At 38.1% G+C, this 24,040-nt stretch overlaps 2 protein-coding genes across 2 annotated transcripts; both read right to left on the bottom strand.

The window, feature by feature from the left end:
• Positions 1-5,228: 5,228 nt before the first annotated feature.
• Positions 5,229-18,209, bottom strand: LOC134839975 (arylsulfatase B-like). Its single transcript, XM_063855603.1, has 6 exons — positions 18,178-18,209; positions 15,574-15,758; positions 15,298-15,377; positions 15,043-15,173; positions 6,642-6,963; positions 5,229-6,233 (listed from the first exon to the last, which is right to left on the bottom strand). The coding sequence occupies exons 1-6, from the start codon at positions 18,207-18,209 to the stop codon at positions 5,229-5,231; spliced, it is 1,755 nt and encodes a 584-aa protein (XP_063711673.1).
• A 1,241-nt stretch (positions 18,210-19,450) lies between these two features.
• LOC134840530 (uncharacterized) lies at positions 19,451-23,586 on the bottom strand. Its single transcript, XM_063856408.1, has 4 exons — positions 22,873-23,586; positions 21,467-21,739; positions 20,476-20,669; positions 19,451-20,081 (listed from the first exon to the last, which is right to left on the bottom strand). The coding sequence occupies exons 2-4, from the start codon at positions 21,681-21,683 to the stop codon at positions 19,632-19,634; spliced, it is 861 nt and encodes a 286-aa protein (XP_063712478.1). The 5' UTR covers positions 21,684-21,739; positions 22,873-23,586; the 3' UTR covers positions 19,451-19,631.
• Positions 23,587-24,040: the final 454 nt, after the last annotated feature.

The raw sequence follows: 24,040 nt of genomic DNA, 5'->3' as shown, positions 1-24,040 counted from the left end.
GATTTTTTGTTAGAAGTTGCGAGTTAAAAGGCGACATTTGTCTGAATAAAATATCCCAAGCACTAGTATTTTATAATGTTTTTGAAGCCGGATCAACTAGCGCATATGTTGCAAAAAACTCTGTTGAGAGTTTTCAGATTCACAAAAGCACAAAATATTCTAACCGACTGCAACTTTTTCAAAGAAAACACGCATACATTTCCTAATTTTTAAGTCACAGTAGGCTTAATGTTTTACTTAAAAGCGGCGAAATTTTAATTTCCAATAATCTTTTCATTGGAGCTGTTTTTGAAGCGTTTTTGATCAAACCACTGAGAAAATAATCTGCAAAAAACAGACTATAAGTTTTTATTCTTGTTTATTTATTTTTGAAGGAGTCTTTACAGCTTAACTCATTAACATCCTAAGCCTTTTTTTATCATCACTCCTCACACAAAAAGGCACAAGAGAAAAAAGTCTGCTACATGCACAGCAACGGGCTAATAATTTTTTTCCGGCAATTTTGCTTAGTTAATGGACGAGAGTATTTGAGACGAGAAGAGAGAGAATCAAATCAATATGAGCAAGTTTCATGGGAATCGGGTTTTTAAATGGACGGCTGGTTGTATTTTTAAGAAAAGTGAAAACTGAAATAACTGATGAATTGAAAGTTTGTCGATTCAATCTTAAGAGTGAGAAAAAACTTTAATTTGAAAAAAAAGTTACAGCAGGAAAAATTACGGTAAGTGGGCAAAGTTTGGTGGTAAGTTGGCATGGTGGGAGTGCTTTTTCTTCTTCAGTTTGTTCAGTTGGCGGGATAGAGATTGGGGGTAAGTTGGCGAACGTTTGAGGGCAAATTTGTAGGAGTTGTGGTCGAACTTTTGGGGTAAGACTCAACTATTGACATTATTTGAGATTGAACCCGGTGGTGTCGACCTGGTAAAGAAAAAGTATGATTTAAATACGCTACTATTTATGTAACTAGAATCCACTTAAAATATGCGGAATCCGTTCAAAAATTGCAGATTTCACCTAAAATTGTATATTCCGCAACAGCGCAATTTAATAAACACATATCGTATTGTTTCTTTGTCAATTCCATTGAAATTTTCCGGATTCCGCAATTAGTAATGGGGATTCCGCAATATCGCCTGTTTTTGGAGCATTTTTGAGCGCCATGTTTTAGCTATTTAGTTGTGGAAATCAAAACACCAAGAGAAGTAGTAAAGTAACGTTGCGTATTCCGCGAAAACTTGATTTTGATCTGTTTGCGAACCCGCTTAAAATTCAAAAAATGCAAAGCTTGACTTCGTATTGGAGAGAGGAAAAAAAAATTGAAAAAAATTGGAAAGAAACCTTGAAAAAATTGGAAAAGAAAATGCTCGGTTTTCTTATCAAAGTTTCTCAATTTTTGAATATGCCTTCCTAATTTAAAAAAAAAAATTATTTCTTTTCCGACACGCGAAATTTTTAGAGAACTCATTGTACGTACTCTAATCAAGTATACGATTGTGGACGCAATAACCTGAGCTACTAGGACAGCAACCTGCTGTTTTTGTTCACATTCATATCTAATGTTCCCATTGTTTATAGAAGTTATGTTTATAGAAGCTTTTAACAGAAAAACACTGGAGTAGATTTAGGCGAAGGTCGGTTGTTGGGGGGGGGGGAGGTGGACACCTTTTTCTCTTAGTGAGATTCGGCCCACTCACCAACCAAAGGGGGTCAACTTTTCAATATTCTTGTCCCCTTCTGACTGACTAAATTTAAAAAATTTCTACAGGCACCTTTGGCGCCAATATATCCAAATCTTAAAGGATAGCACGCGACAAAAAAAACGCGAATTAGCAATAAAATAAAATACTCAGACGACAGAATGAGAGATAGTTACTGATTGGTTTCTTAATTGAATTTAAAATATTCTCTGGTCGAAATAAATGACGATAGCCTGACCAATTGCGGTCACGAGTCCCAACAGCTACACTCTCATATAGACCCAACTGTGCTCAAGAGTCTGACCAATTGCACTCACGATATCGAAACTGTCCGGAAAACTCTCGTGAATATGCCCGGAACACTCACTTGAATATGTCCAAAAACTCTCGTGAATTTGTCCTGAAAACTCTCGTGAATATCCGTGATACGCTTCCGAATTTCGGGAAAACCTCTTGTGAAAGTCCGTGAATTTCTTCTGAATATGTCCGGAAAGCTCTCGTGAAGGTCCCTTGTGGGGCGCCAAAATGTGCGCGTCAATCTCCAGGAATGGTAAAAATATCAGATTTCAAACAAGTGAATTAACGAGCATTTTCTCGGTAAAATAGCTCTGGAAATTTTGTAACATAACGATTTTTTACATACTTCAACATCGGTAACATCGGCCATAAACATCTGCAATAACTCAAAGCAAGCTGTTAAATTGGCCAGTATTTGTCCTTGAGACGAATTGCTCTTTTTAAAGCCCAAACTTAATGAAGGCTGAACAAAATTAGAGCGAAAAGACGGTTAAAATAGGTCTTTTTTTTGGGGGGGGGGGTTCGACCTTAGTTACGGAGCATCCCAATAAGTTCGGGGCATATTTGAGTTCTAGAAAGGAAATGCCCTAGGCGGGATTCGAACCGGCGCCGAACCCGCCGGGACCCACCCTGTTTACGCTCGGCTACTGTCCCTATATGCATTTACAATTTTGTTCAGTTTCATATGCATTTATACTCTCAGTTACATTGTCGCTGCAACAATGCGGAATCCGTTCTAAATTTGCAGATTTCACCTAAAATTGTATATTCCGCAACAGCGCAATTTAATAAACACATATTGTGTTGTTTCTTTGTCAATTCCAGTGAATTGTTCCGGATTCCGCAAATAGTAATGGGGATTTCTAAATATCGCCTTTTTTGGAGCATTTTTGAGCGCCATGTCTTAGCTATTTAGTCGTGGAAATCAAAACAGCAAGAGAAGTAGTAAAGTAATGTTGCGTATTCCGTTGATTTTGATCTGTTTGCGAACCCGCTTAAAATTCAAAAAATGCAAAGCTTGACTTCGTTTTGAAGAGAGGAAAAAAATTTGAAAAAAATTGGAAAGAAACCTTGAAAAAATTGGAAAAGAAAATGCTGGGTTTTTTATTAATGTTTTTCAATTTTCGAATATGCCTTCCTAATTTAAAAAAAAATTATTTCTTTTCCGACACGCGAAATTTTTAGAGAACTCATTTTACGTAAAAAGTACTCTAATCAAGTATACGATTGTGGACGCAATAACCTGAGCTACTAGGACAGCAACCTGCTGTTTTTGTTCACATTCATGTCTTATGTTCACATTGCTTATAAAAGTTACGTTTATAGAAGCTTTGAACAGAAAATAACTGGAGTAGATTTAGGCGAAGGTCGGTTGAAGGGGGGGGGGTGGGCCTGTACGCCTTTTTTTCTTAGAGAAATTTGGCCTACTCACCAACCAAAGGGGGTCAACTTTTTAATATTCGTGTCCCCTTCTGACTGACAAACTTTAAAAATTTTCTAAAGGCACCTTTGGCGCCAATATATTCTTATCTAAAAGGATAGCACGCGACAAAAAAACGCGAATTGGCAATAAAATAAAATACTCAGATGACAGAATGAGAGATCGTTACTGATTGGTTTCTTAATTGCATTCAGAAAATTTTTTGAAAAATTAAAAAAAATTTTCTCTGGTAGAAATAAATGACGATTTTGAACCGGTGCTAATTAAATATCAAATCTAATTTCACTTGAAAATTAAAGTTGACTCTTTTTGCGAAAAAAGAAACTTCTAAGGAGTAAGAGTTAAAATCGAGATGAATAATCGAATCTAGACAAAGTCGAGACAAAGCTGGGGATTTGTGAAAATTGGCCGGCTGTGTACGCGTTACCATTGAGATACGTTACATGACTATCGTGAGACGACAATTCGTAACAAGCAACAATTTGCAGCAGTAGAAAGAGCGGGTTATACTGATTCACGTGCAGTATTCCTCTCGTTCTGGATGTTAGCGAAGCGGAGCAAGCGTAGCCTACTTCTCAATGCCTTGTTGCGAATTGTTGCTGGTTACGAATTGTCGCTTGTCACTAAATTGTCGCCTGTTTCAAATTTCGCCCTGATAATGACTATATAACCCCAAGACTCTAAGCTTATCATTGATCCTGCTTGAGCAAAGTGATACTTTTTATTTTGAAATTTTGTTAGAAACCTACAAATTTCACATTTCGCAGTAAAACACAAACAGCTAGAAAAAAGAACAAAGAATGAAAACTTGCAGATAATTTGAAGGATCTTGTTATCTGCCTTTCTTCCTTAAAACGCACAGAAATGACCCAACTACAGAAAAATGTCCAGTCTTTGATAGTGAAAGCTGCTCAGAGTTAAGTTTAAAGTCCTACAAATTGCGCCATACCACTATCATTTTTGCAAACAATAGCCACTAATACAACAGATACAACCCATACTTCTAAGTTGCCAATTTGCTAATTTTCTACGCAGCAAAGAGGCCACCAATTTGTTGAGGACCAAACTATGCGAGTTGGGTTGGAAGTAAATCTAAACTTGCACTGTAGCACAAGCGTTTGCTCGTGCAAACATTAATTGACAACTGAACTAGTTGTTTTGAAACGTAATTTTTAGGCCCGTTTTGCTCTAAATTGCTTGAAAGATCAAAAAAGTTGCGACAATTTTTGTCGACACAGTAATAACTCTTTTGTTGTTGTGCAATCCGAGTCACTTTCAAGAGGGCTTTAAAATGCTATCAAACTTAACTTTTAACATTTTTTCTTTGGTACACCTTAAATTTGCTGGAAAAAACCCACCCTTTGCTATAGTTCTTTCCAGCATTTCCTGGCGTAGTCTGAACAAGAATGTTCGCAATCACCCGCAGAATTCCAGTTTCTCGATCTGCCTATGAATCAATTTTTGCATAAAACCGCGAACCAATTTCAGAAACAAGCCCAGTCTTCGATGGTGAAACTGCAATTCTAATAAACCTTCAAATACTTTTTAAGCATCAAAAAATCTTGAAAAGGTGTGGCTGCCAGCTGATCCATTTTTCATTCTCTACAGCGATAACCATATGCTCAAGGATTTACTTGAAGGTTTTTCCTTAATCTAAAATCAATATATGCAAAGGCTAACTTGAATGGTAAATAAATTGTTACTGATGATAATAATAGCTACTTCGATGAACAACATGATTCTTTAAATTAAAATAAACATTATTTTGAAAGTCTATCAGCAGCAGTTATTTTTTTTCAGTAGCTCAATTGCTCCTGAGACTTATTACCATAGGTGTCATATGTTTCTACATTCAACGATTCGGTATTCGTCGGCGGAAAAGTACAGTTGCAAGAATGAGGCGTGTAATTTTCCAAACGTGTATCGATTGTCGTATTTGTAGTCCAGGGAACCCATGTGTAGTTGAAAAACTTGGTGTTTGCAGACACATCACTCGGGGGCATCAAAGGCTGAACTTGTTTCTTTTCCCAGAATTCAATCCGCTCTAGAATGTTCTCCTTGATAGAGAGATAGTCCTCATCATCGATAAGGTTGTAATATTCACATGGATCGTTTTCGACATCATACAAACATTCATTCAGCCCACTTTTCTCCGAGTAGCATCTGAGGTCGACTTTACGAGTTCGAGGCACCGGTTCGCATGTTATCTGAGAAGGCGTGGTGTTTGGAAGCATGGTTTCATTGGACCCTGGACATTTGCCTGGAGCTTGGTACCAATCGTCCATTATTACTTCATTGAAGTCATTTGGATTTAATAAGTATTTGTACCACCCGACTCGCATACCTTTTGAGCATTCGGCCGGGTCAAAGTTGATGACAAACTCAGTTCTGGGTGACGTTGTGTTGCTCCCTGTCAAAACCCCAGTCATATCGAAACTATCAATATCTTCCAGGTCTGCAGCGTCCCCACCCGCGAAGCTGTACAAAGTCGGGTACCAGTCTGAGATATGCATCATTTCAGTCGACACTTGTCCTGATCGGTTCTTGATCACGTCCCCCCAAATAAGTCCCGCAACTCGCACTCCCCCTTCGTACAGGAAGCCCTTAGCAGACCTGAGTGGAAAGTTACTAGCCCAGTTGTCATACTGGCCATTTGGGGTGCCTCCATTGTCGGAACTGAAGATGATGATTGTGTTGTCGAGGACTCCCTTGGACTCCAAAGAGTCTCTCACACGTCCTACAAACTGGTCCATTTCTGACACAACACCCAGATACTTTCTCCGCTGAACGTGATAAGTTCCCTAATCACAAAAGAAAATTAAAATAATCCTTACATATACTAATATATATGCTTTTCAGGCTTTTCAGAAAAATCATTAAAAAAATATTTTGAATACGTTGATAGGACTTCGCGATGAAGTTATTACAATCTAATGAAGTTTCGCATGATGAAAACCAATCATTTTGATCTCATTTTTCATTATGCCTTAATAATGATAATAAATTCAATTAGGCCTAAAATTTTCCGGAAACGTTTTTAAAGGCAACAAAGGTTATGCGATGCCAGGAGAAGGTGGAAAAAATATTTATGTCAGAATGGGGAAACTTTCAAACTATTTCTTAGAAGTTGCTATATGTAAAATTGAAAACTTCATTAAAAGTCTGTATTTTAAACTTATGTCTTCGAAAGCCCAGAAATGAAATCTTACCGTTGCTAATTCTTCTGCATCTCTCGGCACTTGGACCGGGTCATACTTCTCGGCAGAATGGGGTGCAGTGATTGGTAGATACAAAAACAGTGGCTTGCTCTCAAAGTCGTGCTCCGATATCAACTTTGCGGCTCTTTTTGAAAAAGCCCGCGTAGAGTAATTCCCCATTTCGTCGACCACGTTAGTCCGGTTATACCTTCCAATGTCCAAGTGCCAGTCGAGGCCATACATTCCGTTTTCTGTGTCCCAATGACTGAAGTGGTCACCCTTGCCATTGTAAAGTCCGTAGAAGGTATTGAAGCCACGAAAAGTGGGCAGGTACCTAAACACGGAACTCCGTAAAGTCACAGATATAGAATTGGAATTGTATTGTGTTGTGATTATATATTACCCTACTTAGGGAAAAACGAAAAACGAAAATAATCAGATAATTTAAAAACCGATAGCATTAACTTAAATATCATTTCGGAACACAATCTTGACAGAAAGCGTAATCTCATTTAAGATTTGACATCCGCAGACTTTTTTGCGGGAAATTGAAATTTTAAATCCCTTAGATCTTTCTGGTTTCTACAGGGGAAACAAAAATAAAATTACAGACAAGAACAAAAGAAAATTAAATATTTGATTTGAAACAATCAAAAGAATTTCATTAAAAAAATAATTGCCTTTCTCGCTGGAGTTTCATATGATAATAATGATAACTATTAAACAGCTATTAAGCAAAAGTGATAGAATAGAATGTTATTTAGAAGGAACAACAAAAAACATTTTCCGGCTGGTCATTAAGAAGGTTTTTTTGGCTGGTTTTGAACTTTTTTTTCGACTGGTTATTGTAATTTGATAATGGATGTATTCTTGGCGTATTAATGCAACTTACCTGATTTTTGAAAATATAAGAAAAAAATCAAAGATCTAAGATATTTGCTTGACCAATTACCGGTCGTTTTGACCAATTACCGGAGTTCATTTGGTTCAGAGAAAAATTTTAATGGTTATGACATAACTATCTTCAAAAAAAGAATTTGAATGTTATGGTTGAAATAAATGAGTTTCAAAAATTTCCACGCAGTGGCTTGTTTTTTCAACGTTTTTTTTCAAAGAGCACGTTAGGCCCTGATCCCAGTTTCCATACCACGCCAGGATCTATATCAAGTCCCAAGCTAACTTGCACAATTTTAAACCTTCACTGAACTTCACAATGCTCTGTAAACTGGACCATGCCCTTCCACTTTACTCTTCACTCTACCAAAACGTAATGCCGGATTGCGACTTTGGGAGCAAGGTCTAAGTCTGGAGGAATTTGTGGCACTTCCCCGATTACAGCGATATAATAGAAATTTTCAAGGATTCTATAAAAATATGTCTTAAGCAAACAATCAGTCATGTAAGCACTGCTATAAATTGTAAGCACTACTGAACCTCCTTCTCTATTATAAAACTGCTGAAAAACTATCTTTGTCTAATATCAAGGACAATCGCTTCCTGAGTTTGGCTTTGGTGTACATCCACAGAGATGGGGAAATAATTTTTCATGATTTTGTTAAAGTCGTAAGTTTGGAAATTCAAAAGGTTGTTAATAAGTTGTATTATAGGCAAACTGTTAGGCATCAAATCGAAATCTTACTGCACTCTTTTATTTCAGATCCCATCGGACATTAGAGATCGCAAGGTCAAGACAGCAGGTCCCCAGACAGAAAGAAGAATTGATAGCACTTACATAAACTCAAACTGGTGTCTATCTAGAAGAATTGATAGCACTTACATAAACTCAAAACTGGTCCCTATATCATTCGGGCAACCACAAATAAATTTTAGCGTAGATAAAATTTATCAACTTTATGTTACTGTATTGTATTGTATAAATGTACTAGTTAAGTTTTTAGTTTTTGTTGAGTTTTCTCACCCGCCAAACCTCTCTTAAGGTTACCTTTCTCCTTTTCTCGTCTTGTCGATTCCATCATTTATGTTCTATGCGGTGGATCATAACCTCCCCCCATTTTGTCAACTCCGCGCTCTGCCGTGTTGATCTTCGCGTCGCCGTTTTGTGCTGATTTTTATTGCGTTTTCCACCGACGGGTCGTGGTGAGTTCACACTAACCGACGGTACTTCCTGTCCTTCGTTCGCCGCACCTAGGGTTGGTTCCCTTCGTCCAATTTCCCACTCACTATCGTATTCGTCGTCGTCGTCTTCGCTCTCGTCCGCCGAGTATTCCACTATTCGCTGTTTTGTTGATTTTCTTGCATTTTCCATTGCGGCTCGGTCCTTCTCCGCTTTTCGTTTATATTTATTCGAATCGCTTGGGGCCGGTGTACTGGTCACGTTTCTACTCAGTCCAGGGGTGCACTCCTCGCTTTTATTCCCAATTAGGCTTTCTTCAGCCGCCGATCTAAAAGACACACCACTCCGCCTTAGTAACGACCCTTTTTTCATTTGCACCGTATGTTTAGTCATTTTGTCAATTTTTAATGGCAAACGTTTATATCTCCTTGGGTCCTTTGGATCCGTCTTCCCGGTCCTCTGATACACCGTCGTTGAACTTGCTTTATGCCTTTTCAGCCATGTTGGGGTCTTGGGTGGGCCTAGTTCCTTGGGGTCCACAACTTCCGGAGCCTTAGGATCCGCTACTCGTCATCGTCCAAAATGATTGGAGCTTTCCTATTTTGAGGGGCGAACACTAAATTACTTCTCTTCTCCCAATCTAGGGTAAGTTCAACTTCTGGGAGGTTTCCCGCCTTGTCTAAACAAGATAACTTTTGATTAACGACATTGTTCCAATTTAGGTTTTTTAATGACGGCTTTTTCGTTAAGTTTCGCAGTGCCGTATTAGCTTCTCGACCATGGTATGCTTCGAACGACGTTAGTTTAGTTTTAGAGTGTGGCACAAAACGTAATGCACTAAGCGCACGGGAGATCATCTCCCCAAACTTGTAGTTTTTATTTTCCTGGAGATAAGTCAACACGTAATTTTTTATCGACCCAATAGTCCGTTCAACCATTCCTGTTGCGCGATGGTCCCTAACCGGAGATTTAATAAGTTCAATACCTTCGTAGTTACAGAAGTTTTGAATTTCGTTAGAGAAAAACCCCGTGGCTTGATCCATGTGCAATTTCCTTGGGTGTCCATGAGTATTTATGTACTTCCTTAGGAATTTCAATACACTTTTTGATTTGTTGCTTGAACAAACATACGCCGACGGCCAATGCGAGAAAGTATCTACTGCTACAAGTACATATTTTTTTCGACCCCTAACATAGTTTACTGGACCCCAGAAGTCTAATTGGACCAAATCATTTGGTTCCATAGGATTATACGTTTCCCCCATGTCATTTTTGGGAATGTCTGGTTTAAGGTTTTTACCTGCTTCTAAACAACTTTTGCAGTATTTGGCTGTGGCCGCGATATTTCGGTGCATAAGGGGAATCCACACGTCCTTTGCCGCCGCGAACATCTTATCCCTCCCATGATGGTTATAATGGAGACAATTTAGAATTGCTGATGATAGGTCCTTCGGTATTGCTAACCGGCCGTCCATCCACAGGCAATTCTCCCTTACTGCGAAATCGTCTTTGCTCGTGGGTTCCTGTCTCTGATGTTGTCTCGGATGGTCTTCATAATTGGGTCTTTTTCAAGGTTTGCTTCGATTAATTTTAAATTCAAAACTTCCGGGTGTTCAATTTGCTTCACGATTTTACTATCCGACGGCACTATGGAATAGATCCATTTTTGATTTTGTACAAGTGGGTACGATAAACCGGGGAACTGATGTGGAAAAGATATAATTGTATTCAGTTTTTTAGAATTAGTTTGTTTGGTATCAAGTTTTTCAGGTGGTATCATTTCAATATCGGAATCCGAGCTAACGCTGGGAGGTTGACTTAGGCGGTTTAACACAACATTTAGATTAACATTTCCCAAATTAGTTGATGTGTTGACTATTGCCGAAGTTGGAGGATCATTCTTTTCTGGCGTATTGCTCATGTTATTTATCTCGGATATGCTACTGTATTTTTTCAAAGTAACTGGCTTTCCACTATAATCTCTACTACTGTAAATTTTCAAAGTAGGTGGCTTTTCACTGCAATCTTGTAAGATGGATGGTTCGCACTTATAATTTTTCGACACCGAAGGTTTGTACTTGTAATTTGTTGAAATGGAAGGGTTTCGAGGGTATTGAATCAATTTTTTGTGTTTGCAACTGTAATTTAAGCAATGAGAACAAAGTCTGAATCTCGTTCTTCGGTATTTGCATATTTCCTCCGGTATGCAAATATCTCGACGCTGATTGGTTAACCGTCGGTTGCATGTAAACACGCCCTCTATTGAGCGTTTGTGCTCACGGTGAATATTTGCATAATCGTCTTTTCTTACATTCTCATTGGATGAAACTGCTTTCGTTGTGTCGAAACATGACTTTACGCCGCCTACCGTCGGTTTTCGCTGAATGTTGTTCACTTCTCGACCCCTAGGCTTCATTTTATCCTTGGGCTTCAACGCCGCGTTTATCATTCTTATCTTTGCTACTGTAAAATTTTCATCGTAATGGCTTGTCTCGGGTGCCTCTGCGGACGGAAACCGAGACAGATAGTCAGCCATCCCCATTGTTGACCCTTGTCGATGTTCAACTTTAAAGTCGTATGGCACCAGGCGATCATACCAACGAGTTCAGCGACTGAAAAATGTTTTATTTCCTTTTGGTGACGAATTCAACAATGTAAGTAGCGCTTTATGATCAGATATCACTGTGAAATACCGACCGTACATGTAATTCCGAAAAAGTTCCGTAGCCCACACTACCGCGAGTAATTCCAATTCGTTTGTGGAGTATTTTTTCTCAGCCGGATTAAGGTAACGAGATGCAAACGAAATCGGATGCCATTTGGATGCGCCATACTGTTCTAAAACGGCCCCTAGGCCATCGTGGCTAGCGTCACAAATGATTCTAGTTTCACGGTGAATGTCGAAATGTCGTAATTCGACGATATTTTTCACAAGCGAGATTAATTGTTGGAACGCATTTTCGCACACGGGTGTCCAGACAAAATCATTATTTTGGCTCAGTAGTGGCCTTAACGGTGCGCTTAACTCGGCAAGTTTGGGTAAAAATTTGTGTAAGCTATGTAACGAACCCATCAAGGATTTCAACTGCTTTCGAGATTTTGGGGTTTTCAAGTCTTCTATAGCTTGTGTTTTTCTTACTAAGGGCGTTATACCACTTTCCCCAATTCGAAATCCAAGCCATTCACACTCAGTTTTCGCAAATTCGCATTTTCGCAATTTTAACGCGACATTGGAGACGTCCAGCTTTTTCAATATCTTTTCCACTAACGCAATGTGTTCGATTTTAGTTCCTTTTGAAGCAATTAAGATATCATCAATAAACGCGTTAGCCTGGGGGAACTCCTTAAGTAAATTATCTATTACCTTCTGGAATTCCGCCGCCATTGACGTAAGTCCGTAAAATCCCTTTTTAAAACGATAACTCCCCGTGGATTTTCCGCCGACTAGTGAGAAATTGCATTGCTCGCTTGTTTTTTGTTCTAATGCGACTTGTCCGTACGCATATGTGAAATCCAATGTTGTAAAGTATGCATTCCCCGATTTTTTTCTCCGCAATAGTCTGACTTACTCCGTCAATTAATTCGTCAATATTCGGCATTTGGTACTTATTTTTGTGTAACTGTTTATTCAATTCTCTTGATTCTAGTGCTAATTTTATGCTTCCGTCCTTTTTTACTGTAATGACGATAGGAGAGACGAAATACTTATCTGAGCACTCTTGTAATTTTATGATATGTCCTTCATTTATCAGCCGATGAATCTCTTTATCCACCTTTTCTTGTAGACTGATTGGCACCCTACGCCCTTTTTGTTGTATGGGCTTCAAGTTTTCAAAAAATTCAGCTCTTACTTTCGCATTCCGGATCTTTCCGATCCTAGTAAATAAACTTGGGTACAACTTACAGAAGTATGTTTGCAATTCGTCGTATTCCTCCTCCTCTTGACTGGTCCCTTCCCCTGTGATTCCCATCACTTTCTTCCTTTGAACTAGCTCGAGACCCAGGGTGCCCATCAGGTCGCGCCCAAGTATTGATTGATGATTTCCGGATATTACTGACATCCGCGCTGGTGCTGCCCAGCCATTTAGCGACATCATCACTGTTACCTTCCCTAGTATGTTTATTCGGTTGTTATTGTAATGCAGAAATTCCTCCTTTGACGGTTGTAGTTGAATATTTGCTTTTCCTAACGTTGTTTTTAGGTCGTTTATGCTGAAGATAGTCACTGGAGATCCACTATCTATCCACAACCACATCTTCTTACCTGACACCTCCACTTGAACGCGGGCCCCAGGGATCTTTAATTCAGTCTCATTTTTCTTCCTTTTTATCGACATTACCATGTAGTCATCCGATCCCGACGTCATGGACTCGTTTTCTCCACACCCCTGCTGATTCACCCACGATACTGGGTCTTCATTCAATTTGTTTACGTTCTGCGTACTTTGATGATGCTCATTTTCCTCCCTGACCAATCCAACTCGTCCACGTCCTCTCCATTGGTTAGTACCCCTTCTAATTCCTCGGCATGTTCGTTCAAAATGTCCCAGTTTTCGGCATGAGTTACATGTTGCTTGCTCCTTTTGCAGGACAGCTCGCGATGTGATCCAGGGTAAAGTTTGGCGCGTCGCAATTGTAGCACCTACGGTTATTTTCGCTTCCCCCACTACTACTTGATCCTTGGGTATATCCTCCACGTCCCGCACGTCCTTGGCCTCGAAAAAATCCTTGTCCCCTTCTTATATTATTTACTGGTTCCTGTTTTATTGAAATTGCCGGAGTTGATGAAGCTGGTTTTCCCGTATATGATTTGTATGCGCGCTCACCACGTTCATATGATAATGCGATCCGGTAAACTTCCTCCGGTAGCTTAGTTGATCGTGACAATTCTCGTTGGCAGTCCGATTCCCGCTTATTCATAATGAAAATATCACGAACGTTTTCGGCCGCGTTTGCAAAATCACATCTTCCTGCTAGGGCACTTAGCTCCGCATGAAATTTTTCGAAAGTTTCGTTCTCACGTTGTTTTCGTCCGTAGAATAGTCCCCGCTCATGAGTTACATTCCTCTCACGTTGGAAAACATTTTGCATCTCATCCAGGACCCGTAGGTACCGTTCCGTTTTAATGTTAACCGTCGGTTTCCGTGCTTTAAATATGCGTTGCGCCTCATCTCCGATACAAAGATACAAGTTAGACTTTAACTTCTTTTCCGAATCGATACGGTTTTTTCCATTGACTTCTTCAGGCAAAGCCGTGATAGCCGCCGCATTTAGAGTACTCGCAAAACAGAAATCATCGGGATCAATGTCGTATTTTGCTATCATCCCCCAGTGAAATTTAATTGTCCACTCCTCCCAATATACTGGAGGTTCCGGCGTTCGTGTTTCCCAAAATACTACTATATTTAATGGATTTTCCCCCCTCCTTTTTTCTCTGCTGGCTGCGCCATGTTAAAGTCGTAAGTTTGGAAATTCAAAAGGTTGTTAATAAGTTGTATTATAGGCAAACTGTTAGGCATCAAATCGAAATCTTACTGCACTCTTTTATTTCAGATCCCATCGGACATTAGAGATCGCAAGGTCAAGACAGCAGGTCCCCAGACAGAAAGAAGAATTGATAGCACTTACATAAACTCAAACTGGTGTCTATCTAGAAGAATTGATAGCACTTACACACTGGTCCCTATATCAATTTCAAAGACAGATTCACTACCAAAAATAGCAAACTCACTACTCTGTAATCTGCTTAGTTTTTGCTTGAGTTTGGAATTCAGCTGTTACTAGTTAAAATCCTTGATCCGCCCCTGGTTAAAAGATCCGGAATTTTTGATAAGGTAGTGGGGAAGGGAGGTTGGTTTTTGGTAGAATTTTTTGATGCACAACTTCGATTTTTTGAAGCTCTGTCGAAACCTGAAAATACCTATAATCGGTAACACTCTTGGAAAAAACAGTCGCTTAAGGCCATTTGCTAAGAGTTGATGACCAAACAAAGGGTCTTTTTGGCTCACGCTTCCATGTCAAAATTGGTCTATTTTGGCGCCTATAGAATTTTTTTTAGAGTTGATTAGCCAGAAATGGCTGTCATAAAATAGTCCCAGAGGGGGATCATTTGGAAAACTTTGCAAGCAGAATCTGTTGAGGGGGAGTGGTCTTTTTTTGTAAATTTTGTAAATTTTTTTGTATTTTTTGGTATACAATTGCAGATAAAAAAGCAAATTTTTTCTTCGTTTTTTTTTTTGGTTTTGCCGGTTGAAAGAAATTGCAGCTTTTTTGTATGATGACTGCTAATGTAAGGGAAATCAAAACACATAACACACTTAGACTAGACTTTCAACTTACTCTTCCGCGAAAACGCCGAGATGCCATTTACCGACTGCATGGCTCTCGTATCCGAGGTCGTTGAGGTGTTCTGGGAGGAGTTTGATGTCCAGGGGTATCCCTACTCTCTGTCTGTTCCTGATCATCGCAAACTGCAGACCAGTCCTTATTGGTTATCTGCCTGGCGATAACAGACAAGAAGCGATTCAGAATTCTTAAACCTAAGTGTTCCATGAAACTGCTCAATTTCTTTTGTATATAAAAGATAAGCTTTACCCAGGATATAACAATTTCCCCAAACTTGAATATGGAAAAACAAAAGTTTGTATTTTCACAATGTAATGGAAATTGAAATGCTGTGCACAAACAAAAAAAACTCGAAATAAATATACTTTTCATATCTTCCATCGTAAATTGTTCAGCCTAGCTTTTAACCATAAAAGCATGACAAATTTGAAGTAGGTATGGAAAGGAGAGTTGATGATGCGGAGTTGACTTGAGGATGAAATGTAGGAAGGGGGCTTGCGATGATAGGAAAGGTTAATTATCTACCTGTCATCAGTGCCGCCCTGCTGGGCGAGCACACCGGCTGTGCATAATAGTTGTTCAGAACCAGTCCCTCCTCAGCCAGTTTGTCAATATTCGGTGTCTTCACTTGCCGACTGCCGTGGAAGCCGACGCCGTTCCAGCCCAAGTCATCGGCCAGTATGAGCACAATATTCGGCTGAGTGCCATTTCTTCCAGGTGAATGGTCCGAAGCATTTACATGAGATGGCAAATTGAGAGTAATGATGATTATAAACGACACTGAGGTGGTTTTCAGCAAGGATGCTTTTGGTATTCTACTTGTTTTTTTTTTTAAATTTCACTTTTCCAAGCATTAAAAAAAAACTATTTTTTCATAGTGACTGGTTACATTATGCATGTCTTATTTATATTTACATGCCTTATTTAAATTTACAAAAAATATATCTGAAGATAAAATTAAGCAAAAAAACTTGTGAAGTAATACAAAATTTTGATGAAATCCACTTCAGTTAAAAATAAGGACATTTTTTTTGTTATATGTCTTCCAGCTATCAAAAACATAATTACGATTTTTTTTTCATTTCTTCAATCTCTTAAAAACATCCCGGAGAATATTCCATGTGCGGACAACCAATTTCTTGAAGAGCCCGGAGCACTGTGAAAAATTCGAGCCATCACTAAAACTTTCGAAAAAAAAACAATTAGCAACATCGTTGGTTTTTCATTTCCCCCAGCATGATGTAAGCGCTGCTAAAAGCCAATTTTCTATGAAACAAGGCTGGAATGCTGCAGTTGAAGTATCGTACAAATCGCAACTCGTGCGATATAAAAAAACATTGGGATCTACTTAACAATCGCCCTCCATTTGGTATCTAAAGAATTGCCACCCCTATAAATGAAAGCAGTAAATTAGCACTAGAGAGTTCTATATAAAATTCGAATTTTGCTGCAATCTGATCGGCCAAAAATTCGACAACTTAGTCTACTTAACAATTGCCTCCCCCCTTTCTTGAAGGGGGGGGGGGGGGGCAATTGTTAGGTAGATCCAAACATTGCATTACAAGATTGCGAACAGAATAAGAAGCGGCAGAGGAAAATTACCTACATCAATAAAAATATCATACCTTTGTCTCGGATGATTTTTATTAAAAGCCTTGAAAAGCTTTGAGAATCATTTACCGACCGGTGCCTTCAATTAGCACCATGTAAGTTATCTCTGTTTTGAACGCGTGAATGAGGGATTATTTCTCTAACTGATCGAAATGCCATTGTTTTTGAGATGCTAGAGGCATCAAGTGAATTAAGACTAGCTTTTCAGGCCTCAATTAGTAAACTTAATTGGACTATTCCTGTACTTATAAAAAGGACTTAATTTGAAACAAATTATCGTCATTAAAAGGGGGTTAAATTGTTGAGGGGTTATCATGTTACGGGGTTATAAGATAGGGGGTGTAAACATAGGGGTTTAAATATCGTGGGGAGTGCGACACCCTTTTTATGACCCATACCTTCTAACAAAAGCATAAAAAATATTTTGCCTTTTATAATGGACAATTTGAATTGACAGAACCAATGTTACCGTTTGGCTTGATTTACATTGATTCTGTCAATTCAAGTTGTCCATTATGTAAGGCAAAGTATTTTTTTATGAAAGGAAAAAAAAACAAAACATTTTCAAAATCAGATATAGTAAACTTACAAACTGTTCATATAAAAAAAAACCCGTTTTTTTTTAAATAAGCTGCTAGAAAGAATATCGATGAATACAAATAGCATTTGGAAGAAAAACGGAAAAAGAGTCGGTGGAAATTAGGACCAAATGTTTTCGATAAGGACGAAATTTTGTTTCCCATTTAAAAACTTTTTTCGATAAGGATATCTAAAAAATTTAATTACTACCCATGATGAACTAAAAGGTATATTTATTGAATTATCAAAAAATTTGTGCATGTCAGCTCACGCGTGAAAGCAGGGACGAATCTAGCGTTATCTCAGGTTTTTTTTCTCGGCAATTTTGTTGACTTTTTTTTAGGTCGGTCAAATTGTTTATCAGAGCTCTCACAAACCACTATAAAGACCCTATTTTGTCTAAAATTTATGCGAAGCAGGGTAAATTTAGAAAACACGGGACAAAAATTACGTTTTTACGCACTTTTAGGAAGGTTCCACCAAAAAATCTTGTTCCCCTCTCACTTTTAGTATTTAAAAAGCGTTTAAAATCAACATTTATTTTTTATTGTAAGAAGTTATAATTTACCTGGGAGTGATATTGGGAAAGACCTAATTTCAGTTCAATTTTGTATTTTTTTTCAGTCAGTTGAGTGCTCAATGAAGATCAAAATTAGGATGGTTGTCTAGGAATCAGGAAGCCGCTGTTGATTTCCAAATACTGTCGTAATAAGAATGGCGAGGAACCAATATTAAGAGTAAATATCAATGCTAGCTTAGTGAAATGATCGACATGGTTGTCTTTAATAACGGAAATGGGTCCATAACAAGAACCTTGACCAGGATCTGAAACCTAATTTTGATCTGTTTATTTATACCCAAAAGAAATCAGGACGTCTGGGTTATCAGTTTTAGAGCAGCAGAGATTGTTGTTCTGACATGTTTTTGTCTATTTTGTACCTCTTCAGAATATTTTCAAAATTCGTATACATTATTAATCAATCGGGAGCCGGTTTGAAAAAAAATAAGAATTTTTGAACCCAATATCATTTAGTTGCGGTAAAGTAGCACTACAGTCAAATATTACGTTTCAATTAACTGACTAGGTCAACTCTCATCCAGAACTTTATAAAGCCTTTGTCTATACCCTGCAATTCATAAAGCTACTGATACTCTAGATGACATTTTGATGCTGCCGTGTTGTAATTTTGTCGTAATCTGATGCTATAGTTCACTTAAAGGTAAAATTGTTTTTTCTTTTTTTTTTCTATTTTTTCAAAAATCCCGATAAAAATTCACCAAGGAAGAGATCAGACCAGTATAGTTTTTACTTGTGTTCTACGTTTAACTTCATACTCTTAAAATCCAACTCATTTAACAATTTCACTCCATGACAATATAACCAGGGACGTATTCAGGGGGGGGGGGGGGGTGGCGGGTGGACGCCTTCTGTCAGGGATTCGACTCCGTCATCAAGTACAGTGTCACCCCTCTGCTATTAGTTAATGAAATCCATTTTAGGCCGAACAACCCTCTAATTTTTCTAAATCCGCCTTTAGGGCCAATACATGACAGTTTTGAAGGGGAGTACGCTCCAAAAAAACGCTATTTTTTAGTCAAAACTTTCCAAAAAGTGAGAAGATATCAACCTAAAGTGGTTTTAGTGCAAATAAATTAAAAGTTCCGACCATTTGCAAAAACTTGAAGTGAAAATAAGTTTTTTGCTTCTTGAATGATTTTTTAAATGAGACTTTCTCGATCGCTGTGTTTGCTCCAAATTGGACAAAAACTCAAAAATTTCAAAAAAAAAGTTTCTCGACGGAAAACTGAATGGAAAGTTTTTTGATGTCGTTCGAATCACAAATGCAAAAGCTTTATTATAATATGTCACTAGATTCATTCCAATGATTACTTGTGGTGCCTGATTTTGCGTGGAAAAAATCTAAAACACACTCGAAGACAAAATTCTTCCCCATTTTCAATGGTCGGAACACTTGGGACTTCTCAGGCATCTGCAGAAAATGCCGAGTTTCAGACACAGTCACCGGCGAATTTTTTCAAAACTCTAGCGATTAAACTTCAAAACTTCATATGAAATGTAACATCTAGCGAATGAGAAGATATCACTCGCTACACATCGTTTTGTTCGTCGAGTTCGATTTAGAAATAAACTAAATCTTTCAGAAACATAAATTATCTTTATAATCAGAAAGACAAGAAAATCGCTAGCCAATTCATTTTTGAAAGTTCCATGATTATAAAGTATTTGAACTTCCGCAGGAAACTTTTTACTGTTCCTGAACAAAAAATAATCGTTCTTACATAACAGTAGCATTTATATCTTTGTTCACAAGTAATATTTAGTTACTTCTGGTCACAGTTTATGCTGTGGTTGTTTTTGAAGACTGTTTCAGTTAGAGAATTTGGTTGATCATTGAATACGTTACAAGGATCAAAAAAGCGCATGAGGCCGACACCTTGTTCGGCGAACCCGATTCGTATCCTCCTCGTTCAATTCCGACTCTTGCTTCTGTCGCGAACTCGGCAATGACCAACGCGTGTTCGCCGCTCGCCAATGCCGCTCGGGCCGCCACGAAGATCTCTTCATACTGGTCCGAGTTGTATCCGCTTCCAGGGTTCGCTTCTATTTCTACGACTGCTTGAGCTGACATGCCGGCTGATCTTCGCCGTCGTGAGCGCTTGCCAGGAGTCCGAACGGACTGGATGGCGACGAGTTTACACGAGAGAGTGCCCTCGAGTCGGCTGAGCATTTGGTCGCAGAGGTCGGCGATTGCGGCTGTGATGTCATCAGTGCTGCTGCCCCCTCCCCCTCCCCCTCCCCCTCCGCCACTGTCGCAGATTCCCTAGAATTTGTAAAAGTTGAACCTTTAGTTTTGATGCAACATAAAATGCACACCATGGTACATATTAATCTTAACAAAAAACAATCAACTAAATTTTTGTATTGGTAGGGAGCATTTTAAAGGCTCTAAGCAGCACATAGTTTTGATTGAATCTAGATAATCAACTTTTGGGTGCAGACTGTACCTTAATCTTTAATGGAAGATTTGGCTCGTGAAAATTCAATTTGAATTACAGCACAGATCAAAAACAAACCGAGAAAAAAACCAAACTTGAAAATGGTTTGGCTCCAATTTCTTGTCATTTTTGGCAAAAGCTCAAGCTTTTAATTTTTACTCCAAGTTTTGCAACAAGTTTGACCGCAAATGAACAAAGATTGTACAGGAATAAACTCACAGCAGAGCTCATGTCTTCGGAATATGTTCCGACTATGAAGGAGATTGTGGCGAGGTCGAGGATGGGAATGTCGTTGCAGTTGATTGAGTCCCGACAGAGAGTGACTTCAGTGGTCACGTAGGACACCAAGTTGCTGCTGGAAGGAGCCATCTCAAGGTCAGTTTCAAGACCAGTCGCTGTAATCCCCTCCAGAGCTGCAAAAGATATGTTTAGCTAGATTAATTGTGTTTTGTACGTTTTCATTTTTAAAAGTGGCAGAGAACGAATACAGTGCATTAAAAAAGAAAATTCATCATATTGCTAAAATTGTTGCATGATCGGATCAAAAATTTTCTGGTCTGAAGTTTCAGAATGAATGACGCCTATGTCAATTGTGAAATTTGTCCATCCACGTGAAAGGAAAGTTTGCACCAACACTAGTTGTCCAATTTTACAGGTTTGTTGGAGGGTGCTGGCTTTGTTTAACTATTTAAAAAATAATAACTTGCCAAAGCATTGTTTTGAGTATTCGAAGACCATCATAACCACTCCTGACTTACGACTGAGATAAAAAAAAACAAATTCACAAATAAGAAATGAGGGAGAGGGAGCTTCAGTTTTTATTTCTCATTCGAAAAATAGGTGTTTCGATCCACACCACAATCCGTCGTCATTAAATAACCATAACGCAACATTTCCCATACGGTCTTCATCAGAGCGAAAACAGAGATTGTCTGAAACTAATTGACGAACAGCTCCTATGTTAGTATTTTATATCCCAAATTATTGATTATCATGAAAATACTTGGCACGCGTTTTTTAATCAGTTTATTTTGTCTTGTTTTATTCACTGAATATATTTACATGGTACCGTGGTCTTGTTTTATTTACTGAATATATCTACATGGTACCGTGGACTTTTGAAAATTAAATCCAAACTTAAATTTTGAACTTGCCACTTGTTTTTATCACCTTTGAACAGTTTTCAACTGATCTTTAATTAACAACAAACCGTTCTCATATGCACCCAAGGACATGTTCGAATCCCCATAGGCCGGTATCAGAGTCTCAACAGCACTCAAAACCACACACGACAACAACACGTTCTTGTGTCCGTCGACGTCATCATCTGCAAAGGCGTTGAAGTACATCGAGATGCAGTTGGTTCCAGGCACACTCAAGGTCATTACTCCTGGGTTACCAGTGTCGGGACACCTCTGGCTATACATTGGAAACGGCCAGGTGTCGTACCAGGGTGCATATCCATCAGTGGTGAGAAGGTTGCCTTCAAATATTTACAACATTCAAATAAATTTAACTGAATTCCTCCGACCATAACAGAATCCACACATCAATTTTGGAAGTTGGAAAAAACACCTAGCCCTAGATCCAATAAGAAAAATAGTTTCTTAACAGATATTTCCCTTCGAAAGGTACCAAAAAATAGTCCAGTACTGAAGTTGATGAACACAAAACGAAAACTTGCACGCCCAGCTTTAAAAGGGTTTTGTAAAATGAGTTGGCTTCAAAAAAATGTTCCGATTACGTTCAAAAAGTGTTCTGAGTGGCAAAAAAATGTTCCGATTACGTTCATTTTCGCAAAAAAAAAATCTTTTTTTTCTTCAAAACGTCATTTTTTTTGCGGAGAGAACGGGCCCGGAGCATCAAAAAAGTTATCTAAGAAATCAATAAGTGTAAGCAAAAAAAATGAGCAACTTTACTTTAGATTCCGTAGCTCAATGTCATCCGCTTTTCAATTCAAATTATTCTAGTCAAAATTTCAATTTACTTTTTTTCCAAATCTGACACGACTGATGCGGACTTTTATTGCAGCTCGAGTGACAACTGAAAGCCCTTATATGTGGTATTACACATTTTCGCTACACTACGACGTTTCTGTGGGTTATTATCTCATTTGGCGCGACAAAAAAAAACTGAAAGCTGAGTCTTCCTATCAAAATTGGTGATCAAAAAATCAATTTTTTGTCAGGTTTTACTAGTTGGATCAAATTGATTTCTCAAGCACATTGCTCAAACCACAACCACATAAAATGCACCTTATATCGCAAAACATTCATGAGAAAATACGCCAAAATGATGTTTTTGTGAGTTTTGAGCATTAAGCCGTTTCTGTTAGCGTGTGCTTTCATATTCAAACTAACATGGATTACTGGTTTCTGTGTAGTGTTCTGACCAAATTGATTTAAGATTGATAAAAGAAATTCAAAATCCCAAGATATATACTAAGAAACCGAGAAAAAAATGAAGCAATTTTCGCTGTCGCGTGATGATATCGGGATATTTGGTATTGCACAATCGTTGGAGAAACAGCCCTATTCAATCTTTTAGTCCTATAAGAAGAGATTTACACTAGTTTTCAGATTAATTCACAGCGTAGAATAACTAGGCTTTACTTACCAAAGGCAGCATTGAATACCGTCTCTGCATCCGTTCCATTACTGCAAGTGATGCATTGGTAACAGCTTGTATGGTCTTCGAGGTCATGAGGATGTGCATTTCTACCATCATGGCCATCAAAAGAAATGCTTTTGCAACGCTTTTGCACCTCATTTTTAGAATTGATTTATTCTTTTATTCAGTTTTATCAGTTAGGATTTTTTCAACAAAAATTTAGATGAAATTAGGATTTGACGCGTAACTGGAATTTTGGTCCCTTACGAACCATTAATTTTTGATGTCTTGTTAGAAGGACTTCTACTGAGGTTTGGCGAATTTGAATTCCTGTTTAGCGTTTGGTTGCTTGGCAATTTATGTAACAATTTTCTATTTCAGGTGCATATAGCTTTACATTAATCGAAACCGAAACATAAAAACAAATTTAAATAACGGACTGTAAGGTTTTACTTTGAACCTTGAATGAGAGGTTTTTAACTTTCTCTATTTATTTTCCATTACGTGTTTCTCGAAGCTGGTTTTTTATCACCAATTCTACCCAGAAAAGTTTCTAGTTATCGATGATTCGATATTTCGATCAAGAGTAGGCTCATAAAATTTTCGCATTCCGTTTTATATTAGTTTTTAATTGATGGGTATAATAAAATACAAGTATATTTAGTTTTTGGCCCTCTTTTATGCTCCCATTCACCGACCATTTTATTGCAGTGCTTTTTTTAATAATTAATTTTAAACCATCTACAAGCTAAAAAAACGCTAAATACCATTGCTTTGCATCAAACATTTCCTAGTGATGTGATCTCCAAAACAATTGTAGAAAAAAATCAGAATCGACGAAAATTATATTGCAAATGTTCAAGATCATTTTGATTCCAAATTGAATAATTCATCAAAACACAATGTAACGGTATTATAATACTATATACTCTCTGATGCAAAAATATAGAAAAAAGGCGGCACATTTGAACAAAATGAGGATAGGATTATGTGATACTTATGTAAATAGGTAACTAAAAAAAATCAGATTGAAGACTTCGAACGCACAATCAATTTGAAAATTTATTAGTTTTTCAAGGACGTATAAATAAACTATAGTTTACTTCGAAAATAGGAAGGGATCATTTAGCACAAATTTTCATTTGCCTTCTGCCCAATCTGTGATAGGGGTTAC

This window comes from Symsagittifera roscoffensis, chromosome 2 (genome assembly GCF_963678635.1).
Source record: "Symsagittifera roscoffensis chromosome 2, txSymRosc1.1, whole genome shotgun sequence".
Taxonomy (NCBI): domain Eukaryota; kingdom Metazoa; phylum Xenacoelomorpha; order Acoela; family Convolutidae; genus Symsagittifera; species Symsagittifera roscoffensis.
This window is presented reverse-complemented; position numbering and strand designations above follow the sequence as displayed.